Genomic DNA, 23,378 nt, shown 5'->3' with positions numbered 1-23,378 from the left:
AAAGCAACAGGATGGAGTGTGGGGTGGGGAGGGGACATGCATCCATTCGTTGTAAAAACCGTTTTTTCCAGAAGGAGAAAGATCTCTTCATCCTGTCCTAGCAGACCACCATGACCTCTTGAAGTCCTAGCTTCCAGATAAGTGGATATCCGTTATTCCGTTATTCCGCCGATACTGCATCATTTATGGGCCCATGGCCGCAATACAATCGGGATTCCCCCTTGTCACTAACTTTTCCCCCACATACGGGACATAGTAGATGCGGGGTCTCGGCTCAATAGTAGCCAAATACTGTTGAAGGGGCGTCGAGACGATCGGAGGTTCCTGGGTGTCGATATTGAGCGTTGCTGATTGTGGAATAGTAGCTGGACACAGCATGCTCCGGATACTCTCGAGTAATCGATCATCCAGACTGTCGATCAGCAATATTGATGTTCTCTGCGATAGTCATTGACCAATGGGTTGGGATTGAGCGTGTCTAAGAGGCGCAGGTCTTGCAATATTTACCCAGGCTGTCCTTCGATGAGACCCCCTTTAAGTTATAAAACAGGAACTCTCGGCGCCCCTGCAATGAAACAAGATGATTCGAAGCGGTAAATGCGTATACCACCTGACGATGGGTTTGGAATGCTAAATTCAACTTCTCGTTGAAAAGGAGAATGAAGTCAGTGTCTTCTGGAAAGTGTAGAATGGGAGTACGTCTATTTGTCTATAATCTTCACGTGATGCACGATGTGTCTCATTCAAGTCAGTCAGGCTACAGCAAACTGGGGAGCCCAATGTAGCACTGCAGAAGGGCTGATAGATGCCTAAAATCTGATACATAATTAACACGATCTTTACACTTTCGCATTATTCTTTGGTAAATGACAACCGAGATCAAAGCTAACATCAAGTACATTAGAGCTTGCTCGCTTGACTCATCTCAACAGCAAACATGCATACAACCTCGATTACAGAGGGAACCGGCTCAGGCCAATCACCCCTGCAAATCCACATCGAGGAACTCTCCTCCTTACCCCTCCACGACACCATACAAAACTTGGCTCACCTCCTCCCGGAACTAACCACCTGCGTCACCGCAACAGGCGAACGCCTCGTAACTCACCCTACCTACGAAGGAACAGGCAAGCTCGACGACCTGGGTAGACTCTACCTCCGTGCCGCCGATCGATGTACCCGCGAACACGCATCCTTCAAAACCCGCCTCCTGCACGTATCCCTCGATTCCGTGATCGGAGAACTCTACGCATCAAGTCAAGAGCAGCTCCACAAGGGTTTGGCAGACGGGTCTGTGGATCTCCCTCCTCGACTAGATGAGGGGTGTGCATGCTGCTCCGGCGAGCCCTTTGCCGTGATCCTGTGCGGGTTCCATGAGGAGAATGCGTTGCTTTTCTGGGAAGACGAATATAAGGCTTTCTGGGGCGATGAAGAGAGCCGGGGGGGACAATATGGTCAGGGCGAGACTTGGACCAGGGCTTCGAGGGAGCAGGTAGAGCGTGCGATGGCGCGGGAGGAGGCGAGTGTGGTTCCTAGCATGCTTTAGATGATTCTAGATGTGTTAGTGGGTTGCGAGCCTCCGGCGAGGCGGTTGGTAGAGTTTGTGTGAAAACACTTCTTTGAAAGCCGTCATTCGTTGTAATGTTTGTGGTATCTGACACTCGTAGTGAGTCCAGCATCGGAATGAGTGTCCCCCACTGAGATCCACCGTCTAACGTTAGTGGATCACAAGAGTCTGGATCAGAAAGACATAAACCGATCGGAGGTCGATCAGGGCGATTGGTGAGCTTCAAGTAATCATCTTGTCAGCAGCAGCTCCCGCAATGATGTGGCATAACTATTGTCGTGCAAGGCACCATCCTTTTCCACCCCGCCTTTTTAAGCATCCGCGGAATTTCCGAACATACATATCAGAAATAATGATGATACCTGGTACAGCATTATCTTGGATGATCGGCTCCGTGATTGAATTTGTCCGCGACTTCTGTCACAGGGGTTTATCCGGTACTTTGCAAAGGAAATTTAATACTTATTTAATTGTTTGCGCTTAGTCCGGTTCGCAATCACCATACCCATTCTTGTCTACAAGTATCTCCTCAATCTTTCATGTCACCATTTTTACCTTTAATGCATTTCTGTTTCAATTCCAATTGATCTTCTCTATGCCTGTGTTCACCGAGTACGCTGCATCGTCGCGTGAACTACGCGTTCTGCCTTCCTTCGCCCCTCCACTTCCCCGCCTTTCTCCGCCATTTACGCGTCATGAGGGAGCTGGGAAATATGAAGTCGTCGTTGTCGGCGCGGGTCCAGCAGGGCTCATGCTGCACCTGCTTCTGGCACGATATGGCCTCAACGACGACTCCCTGCTCTGTATAGACGCGAAACCAGGCACGCTCAAATCGGGCCAGGCGGACGGCCTGCAGCCCCGCACGCTCGAAGTCCTCAAATCTCTCGGGATCGCGGACGAGATTCTCACCGATGGCTGTCACATGGAAGAGGTTGCGTTCTGGAATCCGTCGCCTGACAAGGAGAAGGTGATTGAGAGAACGTCTATCGTTCCTGATGTGGCTGTGCCTGCCCGCTTCCAACATGAAGTCACAATCCACCAGGGTCGCATTGAGCGGATCCTAGAAACAGATCTGCTTCGGTATTCGAAAAGAGGCGTACAGCGGAACACCAAGCTTGTGGACGTCAAGATTGACGAGGCGGGCGATGCTGACTTCCCAGTCGTCGCCGAGATTGAGACGGACGGCACCCGCCGCACAATACGCTCGAAACACTTGGTAGGCGCGGATGGTGCCCACTCGGTCGTCCGGCGCTGCATGGGACTCAAGCTGGTCGGCGAGTCGATGGACCATATCTGGGGCGTGGTTGATCTGGTCATCGACACTGATTTTCCCGATTTTCGAAGACGCTGTGCCATCCATTCACCGGCCGGGTCTGTCATGGTCATTCCGCGGGAGCGCATCGCGACGGGTGATTATTTGACCCGTCTCTATGTTCAAGTACCTGAAGAGACACCTCCTGAAGAGGATCAGAAGCCCGTCAATGGGACTAGCAGTCAATCCAAGGGAGATGCACGCGCGCGTAGGAGCCAGGTGAACCAGGAATCAATTTTTCGGCATGCGGCGGAAGCCTTCAAGCCGTACTACATTCGACCGAAAGAAGAGGGCGCAGTCGACTGGTGGGCTGCGTACCAGATCGGTCAGCGAGTAACGGACAATTTCGCCGTCAAAGACTCGAAGGGAATCAACAGGGTCTTTATTGTGGGAGATGGTATGTGATCCTTGAGCGGTTTCGATGTACCTTGCTGATGGTCCGATCTGCCTCAAGCTTGTCATACACATAGTCCAAAGGTACGTGGCGATCCTAAGCCCTGAAAGATAATTTGCTGATGATGATGGTCAAGGCTGGCCAAGGAATGAATGTGTCAATGATGGATTCGTACAACCTAGCTTGGAAACTGGTGTATTCCCTCCATGGCCTCACGCCTAGTTCGGTGGTTGCAGGACAACCTGATGCTATCGTAGACACATACCACCTTGAGCGCCATACGATCGCCCAACAACTCATCGAGTTCGATCGTGCGTTCTCATCCATGTTTTCCGGCAAGATTGGGCCGTCAGAGGACGGCGTCGAGGTACTCACGCACGATCAGTTCCTCGAGGTTTTTAGCACGGGCAATGGATTCACCAGTGGCTGTGGTATCGAGTATCCTGGTAGCCTAACTATAGACAAGGCTTCGGATGACGGTGCGGAAAACCCAGTTACCGGGACAGATTACCTGTCCGGTATCCTTCGCCCAGGCAGAAGATTACTCGACGTTCGATGCAAGCGCCATGCAGACGGGAACCGACGGCACTTGCACGATGGTACGTTCAACATGGCTACTGCACACCGTTCATTTGCATCGCAACACTGACAATACTCCAGACTTCCAGTCGACAGGTCGCTTCCGCATTCTGTGTCTCACGTCTTCCGACCTTCTGGATCCCAAGGGCGTCTCCGCCCAGGTATTGACTGCTCTTGGATCATCTGTCCTTCCACGCTTCCCACCAAACATTATTGAGCAAGTAGTTATCCATCCTCGCTTGCCTAAGATGTTCATGTGGCATGATGTGCCGAGTGAGCTCAAGAAACACTCGGAGATGCGGTTCTACAGCGGTTACGAGGTGGATGATGTGTACAAGATCTATGGCGTAGACGAGACAAGGGGTGCTTTGGCTGTCGTTCGACCTGATGGATATGTTGGCATGGTGGCAGCGTTGGATGATGTAAAGCGTGTAGAGGAGTACCTGGAGAGGTGCGTGAGGACTGTCTAAAACCATGTCATGTATCGATAAATAAATGCATTCATATATACCAAGCGAGGATTCCATTTCTTTGACGCATTGATTTTGCGGTTGCAGACAATGAGAATGTAGAAACATGTTTCATACCTCATTCGTCCATTGGGCTACAATCACAGAGAAAGCCTGGTTTGTACAAAAGCGCAGCACATTCTGCATGAGCGACGCTGGCCTTGAGATATTCTTAGCAAAAGACAGCACGTGACCAGTCAACGCGCAATATTAGTCACTACACGTGACCGTCATGCCGAAGATCCGATCTCTCCTCCTGTTTCTGGCCGCCACTGCAACGTTTTCGTCAGTCTCAACGGCACTTGACTGGCCCGACTGGAAAGCGATGACGGCTCAGGCCGCTCACAGCGCTCATGGAAAGCGACCACTGGGTCCCCGCCGACGGTGGAGATGATATCCAGCGAAACCTGGCGTGTCAAGCTTTCTCTTCTCCAATGACGGTCGCTATCTATGAAAAATGCTCCATGGCCTCTCTCCACTTGTCGGCGTTAAGCATCTTTTTATCGCCGCAGTCGTTTTCTTGCAGGTGGGATTGCCATACAAAACCTGCTCTGTCTCTGCTTGCGTCCGCCTGAGGGCTTTTGCGGTGGCCATGTTGATATAATCGTACCTGATTTATCGTTTTTCTCGTCTACTTCTACCGGAATTTTGGTATCACGGAAGTACTCTCTATTTACAAGAGTCGCGTGATCGTTTTACAAAGTGATTGGCCATGACTCAAGAAGATGGAGTAAAAGAGAGTGGGCATAACAGATCGCGATCAACGTCGCTAAACAGCACAAGTGACAGTCCGCACCTGTCACGGACAGAATCAACGGAGTCGCAACGATCGCGAAGTTTGAGACTCCTATCTATAACGAGGACAAGATCGGAGTCTAGACCCAGGAGATCGGATCTCGACAGAGTGTACTCAGGCAGACATCTGGATGATCAGTCCGTCTACCATAGCAACGACGATGCTCCTGAAGCCAATGCAGTAGATTCATCTGCAGAGGATGATGCCGAGAAGCACGGAGCCCCTGTGCTTGAAGTTAGAGGAGGAATCTTGAACGAACGCGACACTGATTTGGAAGCGGCTACTCGCGATCAAAGTGCGCTGGAAAAGTCACGAACGGCCAGGTCTGATAGATCACGGCGGGATTCTAAACTGGTAAGCTCCAAGCCGTAATCTCGAGTAATATTTTGTCCAAGGGCCATAATAACGCGATCGCAGGTAACGTGGGATGGCCCCGATGACCCTGAGAACCCTAAGAATTGGTCAAACAAGAAGAAATGGGCTGCTATCATCACGGTCTCTCTTTTCACTTTCATCTCCCCGGTATCTTCATCCATGGTTGCACCTGCGTTGCCATCGATTGCAAGCGAGTTTCATATCGAAGACCAGGTCTCTTCCCAACTTACTTTGTCCATTTTCGTGTTGGCCTATGCCGTCGGGCCTCTGTTCCTGGGGCCGCTTTCTGAGATCTACGGAAGAGTCATTGTTCTGCAATTGGCCAACCTGTTCTATCTCGTGTTCAACATCGCATGCGGTGTCTCGAGAACTAAGGGGCAGATGATCGCTTTTCGATTCCTGTCTGGCCTGGGTGGCAGTGCTCCGTTGGCTGTGAGTCCTTCTTTGCCAAGCGAGCCTTCCAGCAAAGTGACTAACAATCTTTAGGTTGGTGGAGGTGTGCTTTCTGACTGTTTTAAACCAGAAGAGCGCGGAAAAAGTGTTGCAATCTACAGCCTTGCTCCGCTTCTTGGTCCAGCTGTCGGCCCTATAGTCGGTGGCTTCATCTCTCAAGACACCACCTGGCGGTGGGTCTTCTATGCCACCTCCATTGCAGATGGAGTCATCCAATTTGCGGGGCTATTCTTCCTCCGTGAAACATACGCACCCAAGATTCTGAAATGGAGAGCGGAGCGGATCCGAAAGGAGACGGGTGATGCGGCGTATCAGACTGAAACCGAGCGACAGAACAAAACCCTTTCTCAAACGATGCAGACTGCGCTCGTGCGGCCGTTCCGCCTCTTGTCCACGCAACCGATCGTTCAAGTCCTGGCCTTGTACATGGCCTTCATCTATGGCACGATGTACCTTGTCCTTTCGACCTTCAGCTCTCTGTGGACCGATGTCTACAACGAATCTACGGGCATTGGTGGTCTGAACTATATCTCCCTCGGCTTGGGTTTCTGGTTGGGGTCTCAGATATGCGCTCCAATGAATGACCGCATTTATCGTCGGCTCAAAGCCCGTAACAACAATGTCGGCAGACCCGAATTCCGAGTACCTCTCCTTATTGTGGGCGCTTTCCTCACCCCAGTTGGTCTATTTATCTATGGCTGGACCGCTCAATTTCGTCGCCACTGGATCGCTCCTAACATTGGTGCCTGTCTCTTTGGTGCTGGGAACATCATCGCCTTTCAGTGCATCCAGACCTACATGGTGGATACATACGCGAGATTCGCTGCCAGCGCTTTAGCCGCGGTGGCTTTCTTACGTTGCTTGTGTGGTTTCGCCTTTCCGCTATTTGCGCCATATATGTATAACGCCCTGCACTACGGATGGGGCAACAGTTTATTGGCCTTTGTTTCTATCGGTCTGGGCATACCGGCACCTATAATCCTCTGGAAGTATGGAGAGATTCTGCGCAAGCGCAGCCCATACGCGGCGGGCTAGATATACGTATGCGGGTTGGAAGGTACATAGCATGTTTATGAATAGCCTGAGCTTGAATTGCAAGATTGCACGTGATGATCCTGTCCTCCCTCCCAACATTTGAAGGCACATCGTATCCTAGAATTACGATCTGTGCTGGTCGTTCAGGACGTCATTATCGAGCCGTGTCAGACAGGCATACTTCATCGTCAGTGGTGTAAGCTCAAAAATTTCTCTAGGATTGCATCTCCTGTGGTATCTCCAGCTCATACGTGCAACTTCTCGTCTATAGGCCAGCGGCCCAATGACCAACGGTCAGCCGGTTGAATCCCTGCTCCTGGTGGATGCTCTCATGGCCAACACTCCGATGGACATCGTCACCTCGTTGTCAGCTAGAAATTGACATCGTTCCTCATCCAGAATACATAATTTTCAGCGCCGAAGATGCAGTCGTCGATCCGGTCGTCTCTGAGACCTTGTTGCCGGCCTTTCTCAACAACTGGGGTTCGGAATGCTGTTCACAGAGTCAGGCTCTAGTGTCTTCGTGGACGAACAGAAGATTTCCACAATCAATTGCATTCAGTCACTGCTGGCTTCGGAGGCTAACTTAATCCTAGCTTTTTATCCGGCGATGGCCCAATACCACGATCTCGGTACTTCGCAGATCAGGGATACTGAGAGGCAAGGCCCAACATGGCTTTAGGGCACAACATCAGAACATTGTGTCTTCACCAGCATCAGCTTTCGGGAGTCAAGAATATCCTTCCTGGATTACTCCGGACAGAGGCACCATACTACACCAGGCACCGCGTACTTTCACAGCGGGGATATCCCCTAATGACCCAACATTTAATAACTGCGAGCTATTTCTGCCATGCCCTTACTCGGGAAATGCGCAGCGTTAAAGATAGTTGACATGCTTTAGCTGAGAAGTTACATATCAGTTCCTCGGAAAACAAGGCAGTCCTACCGGTTCTAATCGGAATCTACCTAGGCCTTTACCGCTGCTTCAATGACTATAGAATTGCCAACAAAGGGTCATTGGGATTGAGCAGAGTAATGAAATCCGGGTTTATTCCCTCTTACGAGGCCAAAGTTGAAATAGTGACTCCTGTGGTGAGCTGGCTCCGTTGGCCGCGGATGATCATATAAGATTCCTGTCTCAATCCTGGCTTGGGTTTGGGTGACTAGTGAGACTGTTGTTAGCAAGCACAACTTCGCAGGATTTCAGAACTACAATTCTCTTTCAAGCTATAACAAGTTATTTGGATTTTGCAGAGAGCATGCGTCAATCTCATGAGCAACATCAGAATTCATTATGGGAATACGGAGTAGAGGGGAACAACTCTTAATCTGACTCTCTCATTGAAAAGAGGACGAGAAGTAAAGGGATTTGGGGGCGAGGCCTGAATGCTCTAACTGGACAAAGTATGGCTTGGGTTGTTTGATCTCTCGACAGTCGACACCATCGATACTAAGATCCAAATGTCACTAAAGTAACGGTAGTCAGTCAATTGTGGACTCGAGCACTGGTGCAAATTCACAGCTGAGTGAAGCATAATTAATCTCATCTTCTGCGAAAAAAAGGATGATTTTAATTGGACAATGGAAAAGGAGGTGAGCAACTGAATCACATGACCGAGGCATCCCCAATTTAGTTTGGAGCTAAATTTAGCGTGTAGAACACGAATCCGCTATTCCTGATCCAGTAATAAAATTTCGAATTTTTCCATGTGAAAATCAACAACATTTTGAAGAGAATCCCGTCAAATCATGTATGCAGTGCAGTGCAGCATGTCAATTGTAACTGAATAAACCATATCATGTCGTCAGATCTCGATTCCATAGACTATATATCAAACTGTCCAAAGATGTTACAGGACTTCCTCTCCTCCCTCAACGCTGGATCCCATTTTCCTAACAAAGCATAGCCCTCTCCTTATGTTGAGTACTTGGGTCTCTCAACGGCTGGGCATCGATGGATTCAACAGTCCGCTAAAAAAAGGACCTCAGGCACATGGATATTGCTGCTGTCTGACTGGCCCGAGTCTTCAAAATGATCCACTTGAGTTCGTTTGACAGATTCAGGGACCGCTTTTCTGGAAACAGTCGGTGGAAAGGAGATGGGCCAATTGATATGCCTGCGATTTCGGGTGCCATGTGCTTAGCTATCGTATGATAGGGAATGGCTTGCTGGCCTTTTTATTTTATTTTATTTTTTTTTTTTTTAATTTTTTCCCCCCTCTTTTCTACTTTTTTCCACCTTCATTTCTGCCAATTGCTCGGTTTCGGTTGAAGGACAGTCGGGAAAATGGCTGAGGTTCGCAAAAGAGCTGTGCAGACAGAGACAGAGGTATGTTCTATGCAATATGAACCAGAGAAGCACGCTCACATATCCCCAGGTTGTCCAAGACAACACTCCTAGTCTGAAATCGCTCAAAGATGCCATCCCCAAAGAATGCTTCGAGTCATCACTCGTCACCTCCCTCCTCTACCTCGCCCGTGATATCCTCTACTGCGCCATCCTGACCTACGGCGCCTTCCACATCCATCTCCTCCCCTCGTTACCGCTCCGCGCCCTCGCGTGGGCCACATACGGCTTCTTCCAGGGCTGCGTCGGAACAGGGATGTGGATTCTGGCCCACGAATGCGGCCACGGGGCTTTCTCTCGCTACCAGGGCATCAACGACTTCATCGGCTGGGCCACCCACTCCTTCCTGCTCGTCCCTTACTTCTCCTGGAAGATCACCCACGCCCGTCACCACCGGTACACCGGCCACATGGAGAAGGACACCGTCTTCGTGCCGTGGACGGACGAGCAGCTCGCGCAGAAGAAGAACGTGCGCATCGAGCAGCTGAAGCACCTCGCCGAGGAGACCCCCATCGTCTCATTCCTCCAGCTGATCGGTCACCAGCTCGGCGGCTGGCAGCTGTACCTGTTCACCAATGCCACGGCCGGCGCGCAGAGCTGGCCCGACGGCAAGCCCAAGACCGGACCGGCGAGCCACTTCAACCCCGTTGGGGCGCTGTGGAGTCCCTCGCAGCGGATCTACATCGCCATCTCCGATCTGGGTCTGCTGATCATGGCCGCGGTGCTGTACTACGCCAGCACGCGGGTCGGGGCTTGGAACGTCGTCCTGCTCTACTTCGTCCCTTACCTGTGGGTCCACCACTGGCTGAGTATGTCCTTTCCTTCAATGCAGCTTGAGTATGGTTCTAATGTAAATAGTCGCCATTACATACCTCCAACACACCCACCCCTCCGTCCCACACTACACCCCCGAAGCCTGGACCTACACCAAGGGCGCCCTCGCCACCGTCGACCGCACGATGGGCTTCATCGGCCGCCATTTCTTCCACGAGATCATCGACTACCACGTCGTGCACCACCTCTTCAGCCGGATCCCCTTCTACAAGGCCGAGGAGGCGACCTGGGCCATCCAGCCCTTGCTCGGGGCGCAGTACCACGAGGAGAAGGACCAGAGTTTTCTCGGTTCCTTGGTCTCGACGTTCCGGAAGTGCATTTATGTCTCTACCAAGGGGCATGCGTCGCAGCCGGGTGTGCTGCACTTTGTGAAGGCCGACGAGGGGAATTAATTCGATAGTGATGAACGTTGGAGGAGCAAACATAGACTTTTGAGTGGATAGACTGATAGACTTGAAGTATCATAGAGATACCCTAGTGTTCCTTGTTGGATGGTCGATGTTGTACATAGACAAAATCTTAGATGTTGTATTAGAACTAGAACTGAGGATTGTTGTCCATATATCGCTGAGTCTAGATCTCTCATGGAGTCGCCTCTGAGACACATGGTCCGAATCCGGACTCGGCAGGTAGATATCTTTCTGCTTTGCATGCTATACTCAAGGGGAAGAAGGCTCAGCGGAATCTACTTCCTCCTCTCAACCCAAATGCTCTCTCTTTTACCAGTGTCCTGATCACAGGAGCCTCCCCAAACACGCGGTCAAGTCGACCTCCCTAGTCAATTGACATTTAATTGGGAGCACGATGTCCCGATAGAATCGCACTACACTGTTCTAGAAAGACACAACTTAAGATGTAATATGCGGATGTTGTCTGCAAGGCCACAGGAAAAGCCGGTGAAGAGTTCAGTTAGTGGAAGACATATCTCAACTAGGCAATTTGTGTAATGACACTAAGCATGCTCTTTCCAAGATCACTAGCCATGCTATATATTCGTCCAGGATCGGAGAGTACCTATACCATTACAGGAACGAGCAATGATCATGGTGATATCCATGAGGCAAGCAGTGTAGATAAGAACATGGCATTGAATTCAACGGTAGCCACGGTCGCACATGCAACTCCCACACAGCAACTCTATAACCCCATGAAGCGATCGAGTCTGAGTATTTGAGAAGTGGCGGTGATCATTGCAAAGCCTCCAACACACACTTCCAGGAATAGCTACAGACCCACTGATACCTCGGGCCGGTTGATCTTTCAGCAATGCTGAGTTCTCAACGAGAGCACCGCCACACTGGAGTGGCACTGCAGATCCTGTGTAACATTTTACAGTCTATTCTATCCACAGTATGAGTATGGACTCGACATATGGATGACTGACGAATGTAGTCTCCTCCAGACCACACCAGCATACTCTGCGTAGGAGGAAGCGACAGATCTCGAACCAGCCGGCCAATGACTGCTGCCTGCAGGATAAACCCTCACCGCTAGAGTCCTGCGCCCCACCATCTACAGACTCACTTCCCAATGAGTGCGGCCACGATCCACTTGCTATGTCATCTTGCATGCTAGTCCGTCGTCATGAATAGACCTTAGACCCTGTAGGGCAGCAATGCCTCAACGGACAGGAGGGGTGGATCATACGTATATAAAGACGTCTTGAGCCTCGCCGGGATTCAGCTTCCAATATCCCGCTTATCAATAAGTTCTCAAAGACCGTCAACAACAGAAAATGTCATTCCACCGATCCTGTGAAGACATCCACATCCGCCAGGAGGATGGCTGCACCATGCTCCTGGCCAAGGTCCGCGACAGCCATGGCCAGCTGATCACCCGAAAGATCCGCCTCGATGACCACATCGGCAACACAGACGGTATTCCCCTCCCCCCCTTTCCCGTGTTCAGTCGGAAAGCGTCTAACAGCATCAGGGTGGTTCATCTGGGGAGGAAACAACTTCACCCGGACCGCGAGGAATATCTCCCTCGAGCACACCGAGCACGGACCTAAACTGTGCGCCGATCTGGAAATGAGGAATGGGGGATCGAGAGGGCTCCAGGGGATTCTGCTTTCGGAGAAGATAGGCAACAGCGACGGGCATCTGAAGTTCTTGGTGAGTTTCTCTTGCGTTGATGTCGGGTGGGATTCAGTTGATGCTCATGTCGGGGAATAGGGCCCTTGAATGGATTGGACATAGTATGTAATGAAATGGATGTCAGCCACTTAAATCTAAGATTCCATGTATTCTATTCGCAGTAAGCATCTCGGTAGATGGTGTTGACTACCAGTAGGCTTGAATGCCTGATAGATCCCTGAAATATCAGACACAATGATCTGATGCAAGTGACTTGTCCAGTCGGCATTGGCATCACCTGCTGTGCAGCCAGAGGCTTCGAGCTGCTTCCAAGCGCCTCATAAATGATATTCCGCATGGTTCGATGACCTGGCTCTTCCATCTCATTCTCAGCATCCACAGCAGAATCACGTGCCTTGATGCCATCCTGAAAAACCTTGACTGATTCGAAGATTCGAAAATGTGGGACATGGCGTCCAAAGGAGTCTGTCCGGCCAATCATCCTTTCCGTGGGCGTTACGAACCAGCTTCAGGATCCTACTTGGCTTCTTGGTATCGGCTGCAGAGGCTGCCGTGCTCGGCACCTTAGGGCCCAGGGGTCACATTCGAAACCTAGTAGCCCGTAGAGAAGCCGATGGCAGGTATCGTCTCGAGCTTGACGCACAAGGTGACTGTGCAAGAGCCATGGGTGATTGGGGCTATATTAAATTGCTCGCTTAGGTTCAGCTACATCTATCTATCAGAGGACAGCCCACCACTGGGCAATCGTCGGTGCCGTTCTCTCCTCAACGATTGGTGACAAGGCCGGGTCGGCAAGCTAACGGCGATTTAACGGGCGAGCTCGACCGTAAACTGGCCGACCCGAGACTTTGTATTTGGACGTTTGGAGCGGGCGAAGGATTATGCGGATTGCGGAGTTTTAGCGGGAACAAGTCGACGGTCAGAGTTTGGCCATTGATTCTTACCCCATCGCCCCGAGGCCAAGCGGCCAAGGACTGGTGGTACCATCGTATGATTGGAACATTGGAGAACAGTCTGGGGCAGACGCAATTTCCTTGGCCCTTTTTGTTGGTAATGATTTCGTAAGATGATCCAGTCCAGAACCATAGTCGAACCTTTTGCTGCCGATGGAAGATCGAGAGGATACGTACCTGAATGTACTCCGTATGTGGTAACAGATGGCTGTCAAAGTTCTAGAGAATAGCCTAATTCACGTATTGATCCTGCGCAAATAAGATCCGGAGAAAGGAAAGTCAAATTGAAAGAAGGATCCTACCAGTATCTACATGCAAATGACGGCAGGGAGAAGCCATCCTCCGATGTTGCCAGTCTCAGATAGATGGAAAACCAAGGGGCTTCGCTTAATCTTCGGCAAGAGTCCTCTTCCCCACGTACAGTGTGGGAGTCCAAACTCTATTATTCCCCGTACTTGAATCGCTAGCGAACTACGGAGGATGTTGTCTGAACAAGTTCTTCCGATGAGAAACCCGAAAAGCCGGGATGCATCCAGTTGCTAACTCGAAATTCTCACCGGGAGGAAACTGGAAAGTGAACCTGGGGAGGCTGTCCGGGGATCCCCGCATGGAGAGACGGCATGACATGGAGTGTGGGAAGTGGAAACTTGACAGAAGCGAGGACGACAGGTCACAGACTTGGAGGATGAATCAATGGAAATGAGAACCGAAGACCAAGAGGCCCAACCAAGCTTCTGAAGAGAGGGGATTGGCGCATCGGTCGAGACAGCAAGACAAGTGGAAAAGCTTCGTTTGTTCCTGTCTGTCATCCCATGGTTTTGCACGTGGTAACAAACTCTGTTTTCCCGTGTGTAACACTGTCTAAGTACCTAGGTAGGCACCTACCTAAGGTGTTTGCATGGAAACTTCCTGCTGATTGCCTGAATTTACCTTCTGGATTCCCCATCCACTGTTGAGTGCTGGCTCAAATGTCTGACTTCATGTAATATGACTTGTTCCCCTAGGTATTATTAGGTTCAGACCGGATGAAACATTGTTACAACGTTACAAGGCCATGGCGCACCAAGACTCTTGGCTCGCCAGCCCGTCAGCCTACACAACACACAACCAGCGAACCAGCAAGCCACTTCCATTCTTTGCTCCTCATTCTCAGCTTCTTCGCGTCGACTGAAAAGTCTGTAATGTCAGTGGCAATGGCCTAAAATCAGAACTAAAAAAAATCTAGCGGGACTGTTCTCGGACGCATCACGGGTCGGCATCAAGTGATCATAGACTCGTTGACTCGGTGAGAGCCGAAGGAGAACCCTCGGCTCCGTCTCTTCAGGTGTCAACATCAACAGTCAACAGGAGTGTAGATAACACTTAGATAATAATAATGGTGAGAAGAACAGACAGGCAATCTTTAGAGTGGCCCGCTATTCCTTTAACATACTCCATGTCCGGCCGTAAGTCCAAGTTGATGGTCAGCAGCGCGTGCAACGGTAATTTACAGTCGAGGTGGCGCTCGGCATGTCTGTGTCCTGCACTGTCTGGCTTGGTGTGCTGTGAAGCAATCTACTATCATGGCTAATGAGATTCAAGAGAACCTGGTTCCAGGTTACAGGGTTACATTGTGAAAAGTTAGGCTTTGCCGACCCAGGAAATGACTTCTACAATGGGCGCTGTGACACTCGCTTGGACTTAGGGCGGTCGTCTGTCTTTAGCAGGTTGACTATTTGATTAGATTCCAATCGAACTTGAGATGAATCATCAATCAACAACAGTACTCAACTCCTTATCCATCCATCAAGGCAATCCAAAAACAGCCACGGAATTCTTTGTAAGGAGTACCTAGGTACCTAGGAACAGACGCCGTGCTATCTGTATTGATACTGTATTGACCAGCAAAGTTTGACAGAATGTGGTCTGCTGCAGACCATGTGGAGCGGTCCCCCCGCTTTCATGCACGTGGTAGGCTGGTTTTTCCGGCCCCTGTGAGAACGGCCAATGAGAACACACGACACGGAAATTAGGCCGGAGAAGGAACCGTCGCCGGGGTTAGCGTCTCTGGAAGCGCGTAGCTACTGGCTACACCTTCGAGAGTGTGCCAGAACTAGTCAGCCCGACAACACGGCCGGCCTAGACCCGAGCATCTGTTTGGCCAGAACTTCCGGGGTTGGCCGCGCCACAAATCCATTACCAATGAGAAATCCCAGAAGAGAGGTCTAAGCAAGTTACTTGTCTCAGGAAGGTTTAGCTTTTGCGAGCACGGCCGGACTTTGGTGGTCGACCAACTCGATCAGGATTCATCCGGGGTTGTGACTGTGAATGTGTACTGTATCTACCATGCGCCACTCTGCCCTGGCTCCCAAGTGGTACAGCGTCGCAACCAGAGGTCGACTCTTACCATACCAGATCCCGCGATCTGAGGCCGACTGGCAAAGTCTAACCATCTGCAATGATTGGTCCAAGGTCCCACTCGTTCTTAGTGCATCCCAATCCAGTCTGGCGGTCTTTTTTGTTCTCCTCCATGTCTCCAGCTTTGTCCCCAAATCCCCAGACAGCCAGACTAGACAAGACTAAGCAATCCAGTAGAACCTCATGACAAAAAGAAAAAAAAAACCGCGCTAGAGCCGATGGCAATATGAGTCCCCCGTGGTCAATTCCCCGGACCGGCATGGGATGGGGCCGACTGACTGAGGGCAAGAGAAAAGTGAGAGAAAGTGCGAGTGCGGCATCTCCAGGTTTCTCCTCTTCCAGGTCTATAAAATCAGCCGTTCTCCCCCAGGTTGTCCGACCTTCTTCTTGTCACGCTGATCATATCTCTTTTCTCTTCTTCCCTCCATCCTTCCCCTTTTGAGCCGCGTAGTGATCAACACCCCCTATCCACTCTCATATCTTCCCTCTCACCACTTTACCCTCGCAGTTGATCACCTGTCATCTATCGCCATGGCGGACGCTGTCGCCGATACCTCGCGCGTCGAGGCGCCTGTGACCTGGAAGACCTACATGATGTGTGCCTTCGCGGCCTTCGGTGGTATCTTCTTCGGTTATGATTCAGGTTACATTTCCGGTGTTATGGCCATGGATTATTTCATCACTGAGTTCGAGGGCCTGGTTAGTAGCCTCCACAAGACTATCATGCATGGCATTGTCGCTGACCGGTGAAACTCCTACTCTACAGGACAAGGCCACCACTCCCACCGATCTTTTCGTCATTCCTTCCTGGAAGAAGTCTCTGATCACTTCCATCCTCTCTGCTGGTACTTTCTTCGGTGCTCTGATCGCTGGTGACTTGTCCGATTGGTTTGGTCGTCGTACTACCATTGTCGGCGGTTGCGCTATCTTCATTGTCGGTGTCGTCCTCCAGACTGCCTCCGCTACCACTGCTCTGCTCGTGGTCGGTCGTCTGATCGCTGGTTTTGGTGTCGGTTTCGTTTCCGCCATCATTATCCTGTACATGTCCGAGATCGCGCCCCGCAAGGTCCGTGGTGCCATCGTCTCTGGCTACCAGTTCTGCATCACCATTGGTCTGATGCTGGCTTCCTGCGTCGACTATGCCACCCAGAACCGCACTGACTCTGGCTCCTACCGTATCCCCATCGGTATCCAGATCGCCTGGGCTCTCATCCTTGGTACTGGTCTCCTTTTGCTGCCCGAGTCCCCTCGTTACTTCGTCAAGAAGGGCGATCTTACCAGGGCCGCCGAGGCTCTTGCCCGTGTCCGTGGCCAGCCCCGCGATTCCGAGTACATCCGCTCCGAATTGGCTGAGATTGTCGCCAACCACGAGTACGAGATGCAGGCCATTCCCCAGAGCGGCTACTTCGGCAGCTGGTTCAACTGCTTCCGGGGAAGCCTCTGGAACCCCAACAGCAACCTCCGTCGTACCATCCTGGGTACTTCTCTGCAGATGATGCAACAGTACGTTTCCCCTTCTTGCTTCGTCGCTCACTGACATGCGATGCTAACGACCGCTACAGGTGGACTGGTGTCAACTTCGTCTTCTACTTCGGTACCACCTTCTTCAAGAGCTTGGGAACCATCAGCAACCCCTTCCTGATCAGCATGATCACCACCATCGTCAACGTCTGCTCCACTCCCATCTCTTTCTACACCATGGAGAAGCTCGGCCGTCGTACTCTGCTCCTCTGGGGTGCTCTTGGCATGGTTATCTGCCAGTACATCGTCGCCATCGTCGGAACTGTTGACGGCGGCAACAAGAGCGCTGTCAGCGCCGAAATCTCCTTCATCTGCATCTACATCTTCTTCTTCGCCAGCACCTGGGGTCCTGGTGCCTGGGTCGTCATCGGCGAGATCTATCCTCTGCCCATCCGTTCCCGTGGTGTTGCTCTGTCCACCGCCTCCAACTGGCTCTGGAACTGCGTAAGTTTCCTGCTTGCTTGACACAAACGCAAAGGCTACCGTGCTGACTCGACCTCCATAGATCATTGCTGTCATCACCCCCTACATGGTTGACACCGACAAGGGTAACCTCAAGGCCAAGGTCTTCTTCATCTGGGGATCCCTCTGCGCCTGCGCCTTTGTCTACACCTACTTCCTCGTCCCCGAGACCAAGGGTCTCACTCTCGAGCAGGTCGACAAGATGATGGAGGAGACCACTCCCCGTACCTCTGCCAAGTGGAAGCCCCACGGCACCTTCGCCGCTGAGATGGGTCTCACTGACAAGGATATGGCTGAGAAGACTGGTGAGGTTGTCCACCAGGAGGTCTAGATGATCTTGGCGATGCCAATACTCCGTCTCTGAGGGGCTCTGAGACTTTCATGTGATTTTTTTTTTAACTTACCGGACGTCACGGATACCCATGGTTACGCTTCATGTTACAATAATGCTCAATGTCTACAGAGGAATGAGACTCTAATATCTCTTTTAATTGTGGTGGTATCTTAGGCATCCAAAAAAATAATGAAAAAAAGAAATGGGAAACCATTGAATCAAGTCATGTGCTTCTATTGCATTGAATAGCTCATCAGAAAAGCCTGTCATGGCGCCAGAAGATTTTTCTACCTGCTTTGCTGATAATCAGTACGATGTAGGTGCCAATGGAACGAACACTTTCTCCAAGTTTTGCACTACAGCTACCCAGTGTCAACTATATTGACTGCACGCAGGGCATCTCCGAAGTTCGCACCTCGGAAAGTCCTGTGTACAGGAGTGGCCGTTAAACCTTCCATGTCAGATGCATAGAGACGCTCTTTCAAACCCTAATCACATGCGTCACTATACTTGATTTAGATAGGGCTTATATAACCTGTTTTGTATCTACCTGGTTTTAATACCAGACATTTTGTGATACTATATGAATGTTACGAGATATCTATAGAAGCTATAGCTGTAGATCTGTCTTCAATTTTAAGCTTTACAGGCAACTCCATCTGCTGTAGATCATTAATGAATAAACAACCTCCGGAGCTATCCCACCGATGAAAGCCTAGGAAACTTAAAGGCTTGCAGCCAAAACAAGGTTCTAAATATGAATGTATGGGGGCTGAAGACGAGCGAAGAATCGTCGATGATATCAGGCAGAGGGAGAATCCTTAGTAGAGGGCGCATTTGGACAGGGCAAGCTAAACTTGCCTTTCTAACTTGGTTGGGTGTTGGTTGACCTGACGGTCCTTGAGTTACTTTGTTTTTGCTTTGGTTTGCCTTGTCTTTTCTTGGCCCATTGATATTGTAGGCTGGTGTAATATTTCATGTTACTCTTCTGCCTCCTCTCATTCCTGAATGATGCATTTATCAAGCTGTGGTATTATTGGTCAATGTAAATAGCTTGGTATTTCTGACCGTCCGATATTGACGCCAGCTAGGGTATATCATAGCATTGTGGAAGACATGTCTGTTCTGGTGAACGGGCTTAGAGTAGGTATGCAGTGCATACTAGGAATGCTCCATTATCATGCAGATGCAATCGCAAATCTAAATAAGAACTAAGAGTGGGAAGCCGAGCTCTGGCTAGTAGGGGTCACCAAAGTCAACTCCCCTATTATTAGAAGGATCCCAACCACACCTAGTGCAACCTCAATGGCAAGAGCCTTCAGGATGACCTTAACATACCGAGCGCGAGCAGCCCAATCAAAGGTGGTCCAGGCATCTCTGAGGCCGAGCTTGCCGCTACCACCCACAACTTCGGGTTTCACCTTGCCGCCAAACAGGCGGTCGAAGGGCACGATCGGGTCGTCCTCCTCGGGCAGCATCGAGGCAGCCACGCGGGTGAATATTCCCCTGGCGGGAACGGAAACCAACAGGAAGAATACAGCCGGGAGGATGCTAATGGCTAGGAAACCGAGAAGCCCTTTATACCCCCGATTGGTGACGACGGCCATGACGGCCCAGCCAGCGGGCCCTGCGGCAGCTGTAGGCAGAGAGAAAGTCGCACACGTTAGGAAATTGTACAGAGCAGCCGCAGGGGCGATTCTAGGCCAGTGCCGGAGGCCAAGCATTCGCCGGTAGGAGCTCCTTGGAGATTTGTCGGCGATCACAAGATGGACCCAAGCCATCTGCCAGGTGGCCAGGAGCATGCTGGCGACGAACTCCCCGAAAAATGAACCGAAAAATGAACCGGCGAGAGAGTGAGAGTCGATCGGAATAGGGACAATAGCTCGAACTAGAAACCCCACGCCCATGTCGAACCCTGTGAAGGCCAGATACATACGGAATCCACGGAAGCACGACCAGATGCCACCACGGGCGCGTAGGTGCTTGATGGTCGAGCGTAGCCCGCTAGTGATAGGCTTAGGGGTCGATGCAGCTGCGACCTCGGTATCAGTAGGGTCGAAGGAATCGTTAGGATCTTCGCTGTCGAGGCGGACATAGGTCTTTGGGTTGGAGTCTTCGACCGCGGCCAGAGTCGCAATAACATGCGTGCAGGTGTAGTCAACCTATCGATGAGTTTAGATAGTTGCTGTTCCTAATACGAACACCGACTCACCCAAAAGATTGCCAGACCAAATGCAAGGGCCGTAAAAATGACGATTGAGAGGCCTAGCCAATCATGCATTTGAGACTGTTCACGGTATCGAAGCCGAGCGGAAATCAACTCGGTGCCCCGGCGTATGAGAACACTGCTAACAGATGACATGATGTTTGACTGAGGAAAATGAAAGAAGTCGGAGTCGTACCAAGGTGGGGGCTGGTGGTTTAATATAAGTACATAGGCCCTAGACCATCGTCCTTTTTATGCGCTGACGGCCCTTACGGCCCTTACTGGCCAAGGGGAACATATGGGTGGAGTAAGCGTCGCTTAAGTGACTGCTGCCCTAGGTATTTTAGCGGCGAATGGTGTAGCAGTTTTACCTTGAACGGAAGAGAGTTTAGAAAAGTTATGGGATTCTTAACATTAACAAGTGTCGGCCCGAACCGACTGTAAATCCAAGCCTGCCGCCCCCGCTATTCTCACTACCTTAAGAACTTCTTATGCCAAAGGCGTCATGAAGACCATTATGGCACCCCTGACTTGCACCCTCACAGCTTATAAAGATCCCTGATATGATTAGCAGCAGATTACTGATTATATCCCAGATGGTCAATGCAGCCGGCTGCAGCAAGCGCTTGATTATAACTGTTTATATAAATATCCTGACTGTTCAATGTCCAAGCACCCCTAGAACCTAGTGGCCATCCGCATATTATCACTCTAGTTATATGTGAAGCTCTTTATAAACACTTGCTAGAGTAGCAAGAATTATATTTGTATGAGATGGCAGAGTTAGATCATAGGAGGGGTTATAAGGCAACGTAACTCGTGCTGGCAGTTGTCATGACTCATACATAGCTTTAGAGTATGGCGGACACTCATATCAGCTCCATCGCTATACCTGCATGTTGGAAATGTCCTTTGGCGCTCTCCTGTTTTGCACTAACATCATGAACGCACTTTTAGAGGAAGGCATGAAACCCTTGGTCAGGATCCTCTCCATATGCTGACCAAGCTTACTTGATGTAAACCTTCAACTCAGCAAAGAACTCCTTAATAGGGTTGAAATCAGGAGAGTAAGGCGGCAAATACAGTAATTCAACTCCCTCATTAGAATATAACTGCTTGACTCGGTCCAAATGATGGAAAGATGCATTATCCATAACAAGCATGGATTTTGGCTCTGGCCACCTCCTACAGTACTGGAGGCTGCCCAATGAACAATTCAAAGAACACCGCATCAGTTGAACCTTTGAAAATATGAGACAAAAGGATACTATCTTGAGTGTATGCTGGCAGTATCTGGTAGGGTTGGCCCTGATCTAATTCTAATACTTGGACTGGTGTCACACTAAGTAGTGACTAAGGTTTGAAAGAGCATCTCAATGTTTCCGACATGGAAGGCAATAACGATCGCGACTGTATCCAGATCCTGACCCCATCGTCTGAAGGACTTTCTTCCGTGGGAACTCGATCTCCCCAACCCACCAGGAGATCAGGATACACCACAGGAATGACTACGCGGTGATTCTCAAGACTATCACGATGGTTTGGACGCCATAGCATCGCTGAGATGGCTTGAGTTTCAGTGTCTGAGTCAGTGGAGGAGACTTCTGAGCGTTCCGTCATTGTGCTGGCAGACGTGACAGTTGTTGATATCATTAATGGTTCCGGCCGGGATGCAAGGCTTTCAAGCAAAGCATTGCATCTCATCTCATAGGCAGAGCGAAGTTTCTCAGCGGGAAATCTTCATCCCAGATGGGTCATTGGAACGGCTGCGATCTATGTTCAGGGTAGCTATAGCTACCTTGTATTTCTTGAGCTCTGCCCTAGATGCTGAGAGAGGCAGCCAGTTCCTCCATCCTGGGCACTATTTGGCGATTAAGACTCGTCTTCCCAATCGCCCAAGGGACTAAGCCCCGATTCAATCTTCATCAATATTCCAGCTGGAATCAAATGACTGAATAGATCCTCTCCTACCTTTCCGGCGCCGCCTCTTACTTTCTGTCGTTAGCTGCGCCCACTGCGTAAGTTCATGGTTCTCTGAAACAGCCAGGAGATATTTCTCGTCATTTGGGACTAATCCAGAATTATGGACAGGGATTGGTTTGGCTTGTTGACCCATAGCTGCCGCTCCAGCAAGACAACTACAGTCAATCACCCGGTAGCTAATCAGAGCTGCTGGCCTGTGGGCGATGAGGGGCTCATATACTCATGCACCTCTACCGGCGCACTCTTGCTGAATAGGGCCTGACTTGAATGGGCACGAGATAGTAACCGATAGTCTGATTAGATGGGAATCATGCGTTGAGTTAGATACCCAGTATCCTGTACTTGTCGGGTTGCCTGACTAATGATGGTCAGTGAACCATTGTGATCTGCTTGATGCCTCTAACATCTCACCATGGCGCCAAGAGATATTCATTTACCTCTTTGAGTGTGAGAGCAAGCCAACAGAAATAGCATGAATGGCAATCCAGATAAGTGAAGGTCTGCAAGATGGTGAAGCTAGAAAAGCTCGTGACATGGTACTATGGCCAATTGGGCACGGAGCGAAACACGCGGTGACCATTCATGACTTTCCCCCTCGAGCATCAAATTAGCCTACTCCGTATTCTTGAGTGATACTCACAACCGAAACCACATTGGAATATAGTACAAAACGGAGATTCTTGGCAAGAAGAGTTATGGATGGTTATGATCATCTTGGCGTTACAGCGACTAGAGACACATGCCTTGATCCTAGGGCCTACCTCGATCGACTCGTCATCCCAAGGCACGTTCAACGTTCATCCAGCACACTGAATCAGCAATTCAGTCATATCACATCTTCGACCCGGACATCGCTCAGAGACTTCAGGCCTCGGATGTGATCCGCTCTGCCAGCTTGCCAAGAAAAGGATGCGTGTCTATCTCCGACAAGCTTGTGCGTGTGTGGAGAATACGGTAATGATCTGCAACTAGTGGCAGAATCATCCAGAAAGCCAAGCGACGGAGTTCTGGGAATCAAATAGGGGATGCCTGATTGCTTGAAATTCGACGCTGCCAAGATGGAAGATCCACGAATTACACAGCCTCTGGATGTTGTTACAGTGGGATGCAAAAAGTATTCGACCACCTTACCTTACCGCCTACTATTAGCTAAACCTAATTAGGAAGGAGATTGATTCCATTCTAATATTTCGTATACCAACCATCTGCCTCGATAACTGCC

General features: G+C 50.4%; 6 protein-coding genes across 6 annotated transcripts; 5 read left to right on the top strand and 1 right to left on the bottom strand.

Moving 5' to 3' along the window:
* Positions 1-937: 937 nt before the first annotated feature.
* On the top strand, positions 938-1,546 carry CDV56_103228 (uncharacterized protein; the record flags this gene model as incomplete). The annotated part of the gene is made up of 1 exon (XM_026756847.1): positions 938-1,546. The coding sequence occupies one exon, from the start codon at positions 938-940 to the stop codon at positions 1,544-1,546; it is 609 nt and encodes a 202-aa protein (XP_026610146.1).
* A 616-nt stretch (positions 1,547-2,162) lies between these two features.
* On the top strand, positions 2,163-7,020 carry CDV56_102566 (uncharacterized protein; the record flags this gene model as incomplete). Its single annotated transcript, XM_026756185.1, has 7 exons — positions 2,163-3,276; positions 3,334-3,356; positions 3,410-3,872; positions 3,934-4,303; positions 5,229-5,511; positions 5,575-5,964; positions 6,019-7,020. 7 exons carry the CDS (start codon positions 2,163-2,165, stop codon positions 7,018-7,020), a joined length of 3,645 nt encoding a protein of 1,214 aa, XP_026610145.1.
* Positions 7,021-9,310: 2,290 nt separating this feature from the next.
* On the top strand, positions 9,311-10,596 carry CDV56_102083 (oleate delta-12 desaturase; the record flags this gene model as incomplete). The annotated part of the gene is made up of 3 exons (XM_026755702.1): positions 9,311-9,352; positions 9,402-10,179; positions 10,229-10,596. 3 exons carry the CDS (start codon positions 9,311-9,313, stop codon positions 10,594-10,596), a joined length of 1,188 nt encoding a protein of 395 aa, XP_026610144.1.
* A 1,343-nt stretch (positions 10,597-11,939) lies between these two features.
* CDV56_101832 (CVNH domain-containing protein) lies at positions 11,940-12,378 on the top strand (the record flags this gene model as incomplete). The annotated part of the gene is made up of 2 exons (XM_026755451.1): positions 11,940-12,081; positions 12,137-12,378. The coding sequence occupies 2 exons, from the start codon at positions 11,940-11,942 to the stop codon at positions 12,376-12,378; spliced, it is 384 nt and encodes a 127-aa protein (XP_026610143.1).
* Positions 12,379-16,181: 3,803 nt separating this feature from the next.
* On the top strand, positions 16,182-17,964 carry CDV56_101027 (sugar porter family MFS transporter; the record flags this gene model as incomplete). The annotated part of the gene is made up of 4 exons (XM_026754646.1): positions 16,182-16,349; positions 16,417-17,153; positions 17,213-17,615; positions 17,677-17,964. 4 exons carry the CDS (start codon positions 16,182-16,184, stop codon positions 17,962-17,964), a joined length of 1,596 nt encoding a protein of 531 aa, XP_026610142.1.
* Positions 17,965-19,178: 1,214 nt separating this feature from the next.
* Positions 19,179-20,329, bottom strand: CDV56_100649 (uncharacterized protein; the record flags this gene model as incomplete). The annotated part of the gene is made up of 2 exons (XM_026754268.1): positions 19,179-20,129; positions 20,180-20,329. 2 exons carry the CDS (start codon positions 20,327-20,329, stop codon positions 19,179-19,181), a joined length of 1,101 nt encoding a protein of 366 aa, XP_026610141.1.
* Between the last annotated feature and the right edge of the window lie 3,049 nt (positions 20,330-23,378).

This window comes from Aspergillus thermomutatus (genome assembly GCF_002237265.1).
Source record: "Aspergillus thermomutatus strain HMR AF 39 chromosome Unknown NODE_353, whole genome shotgun sequence".
NCBI lineage: Eukaryota > Fungi > Ascomycota > Eurotiomycetes > Eurotiales > Aspergillaceae > Aspergillus > Aspergillus thermomutatus.
This window is presented reverse-complemented; position numbering and strand designations above follow the sequence as displayed.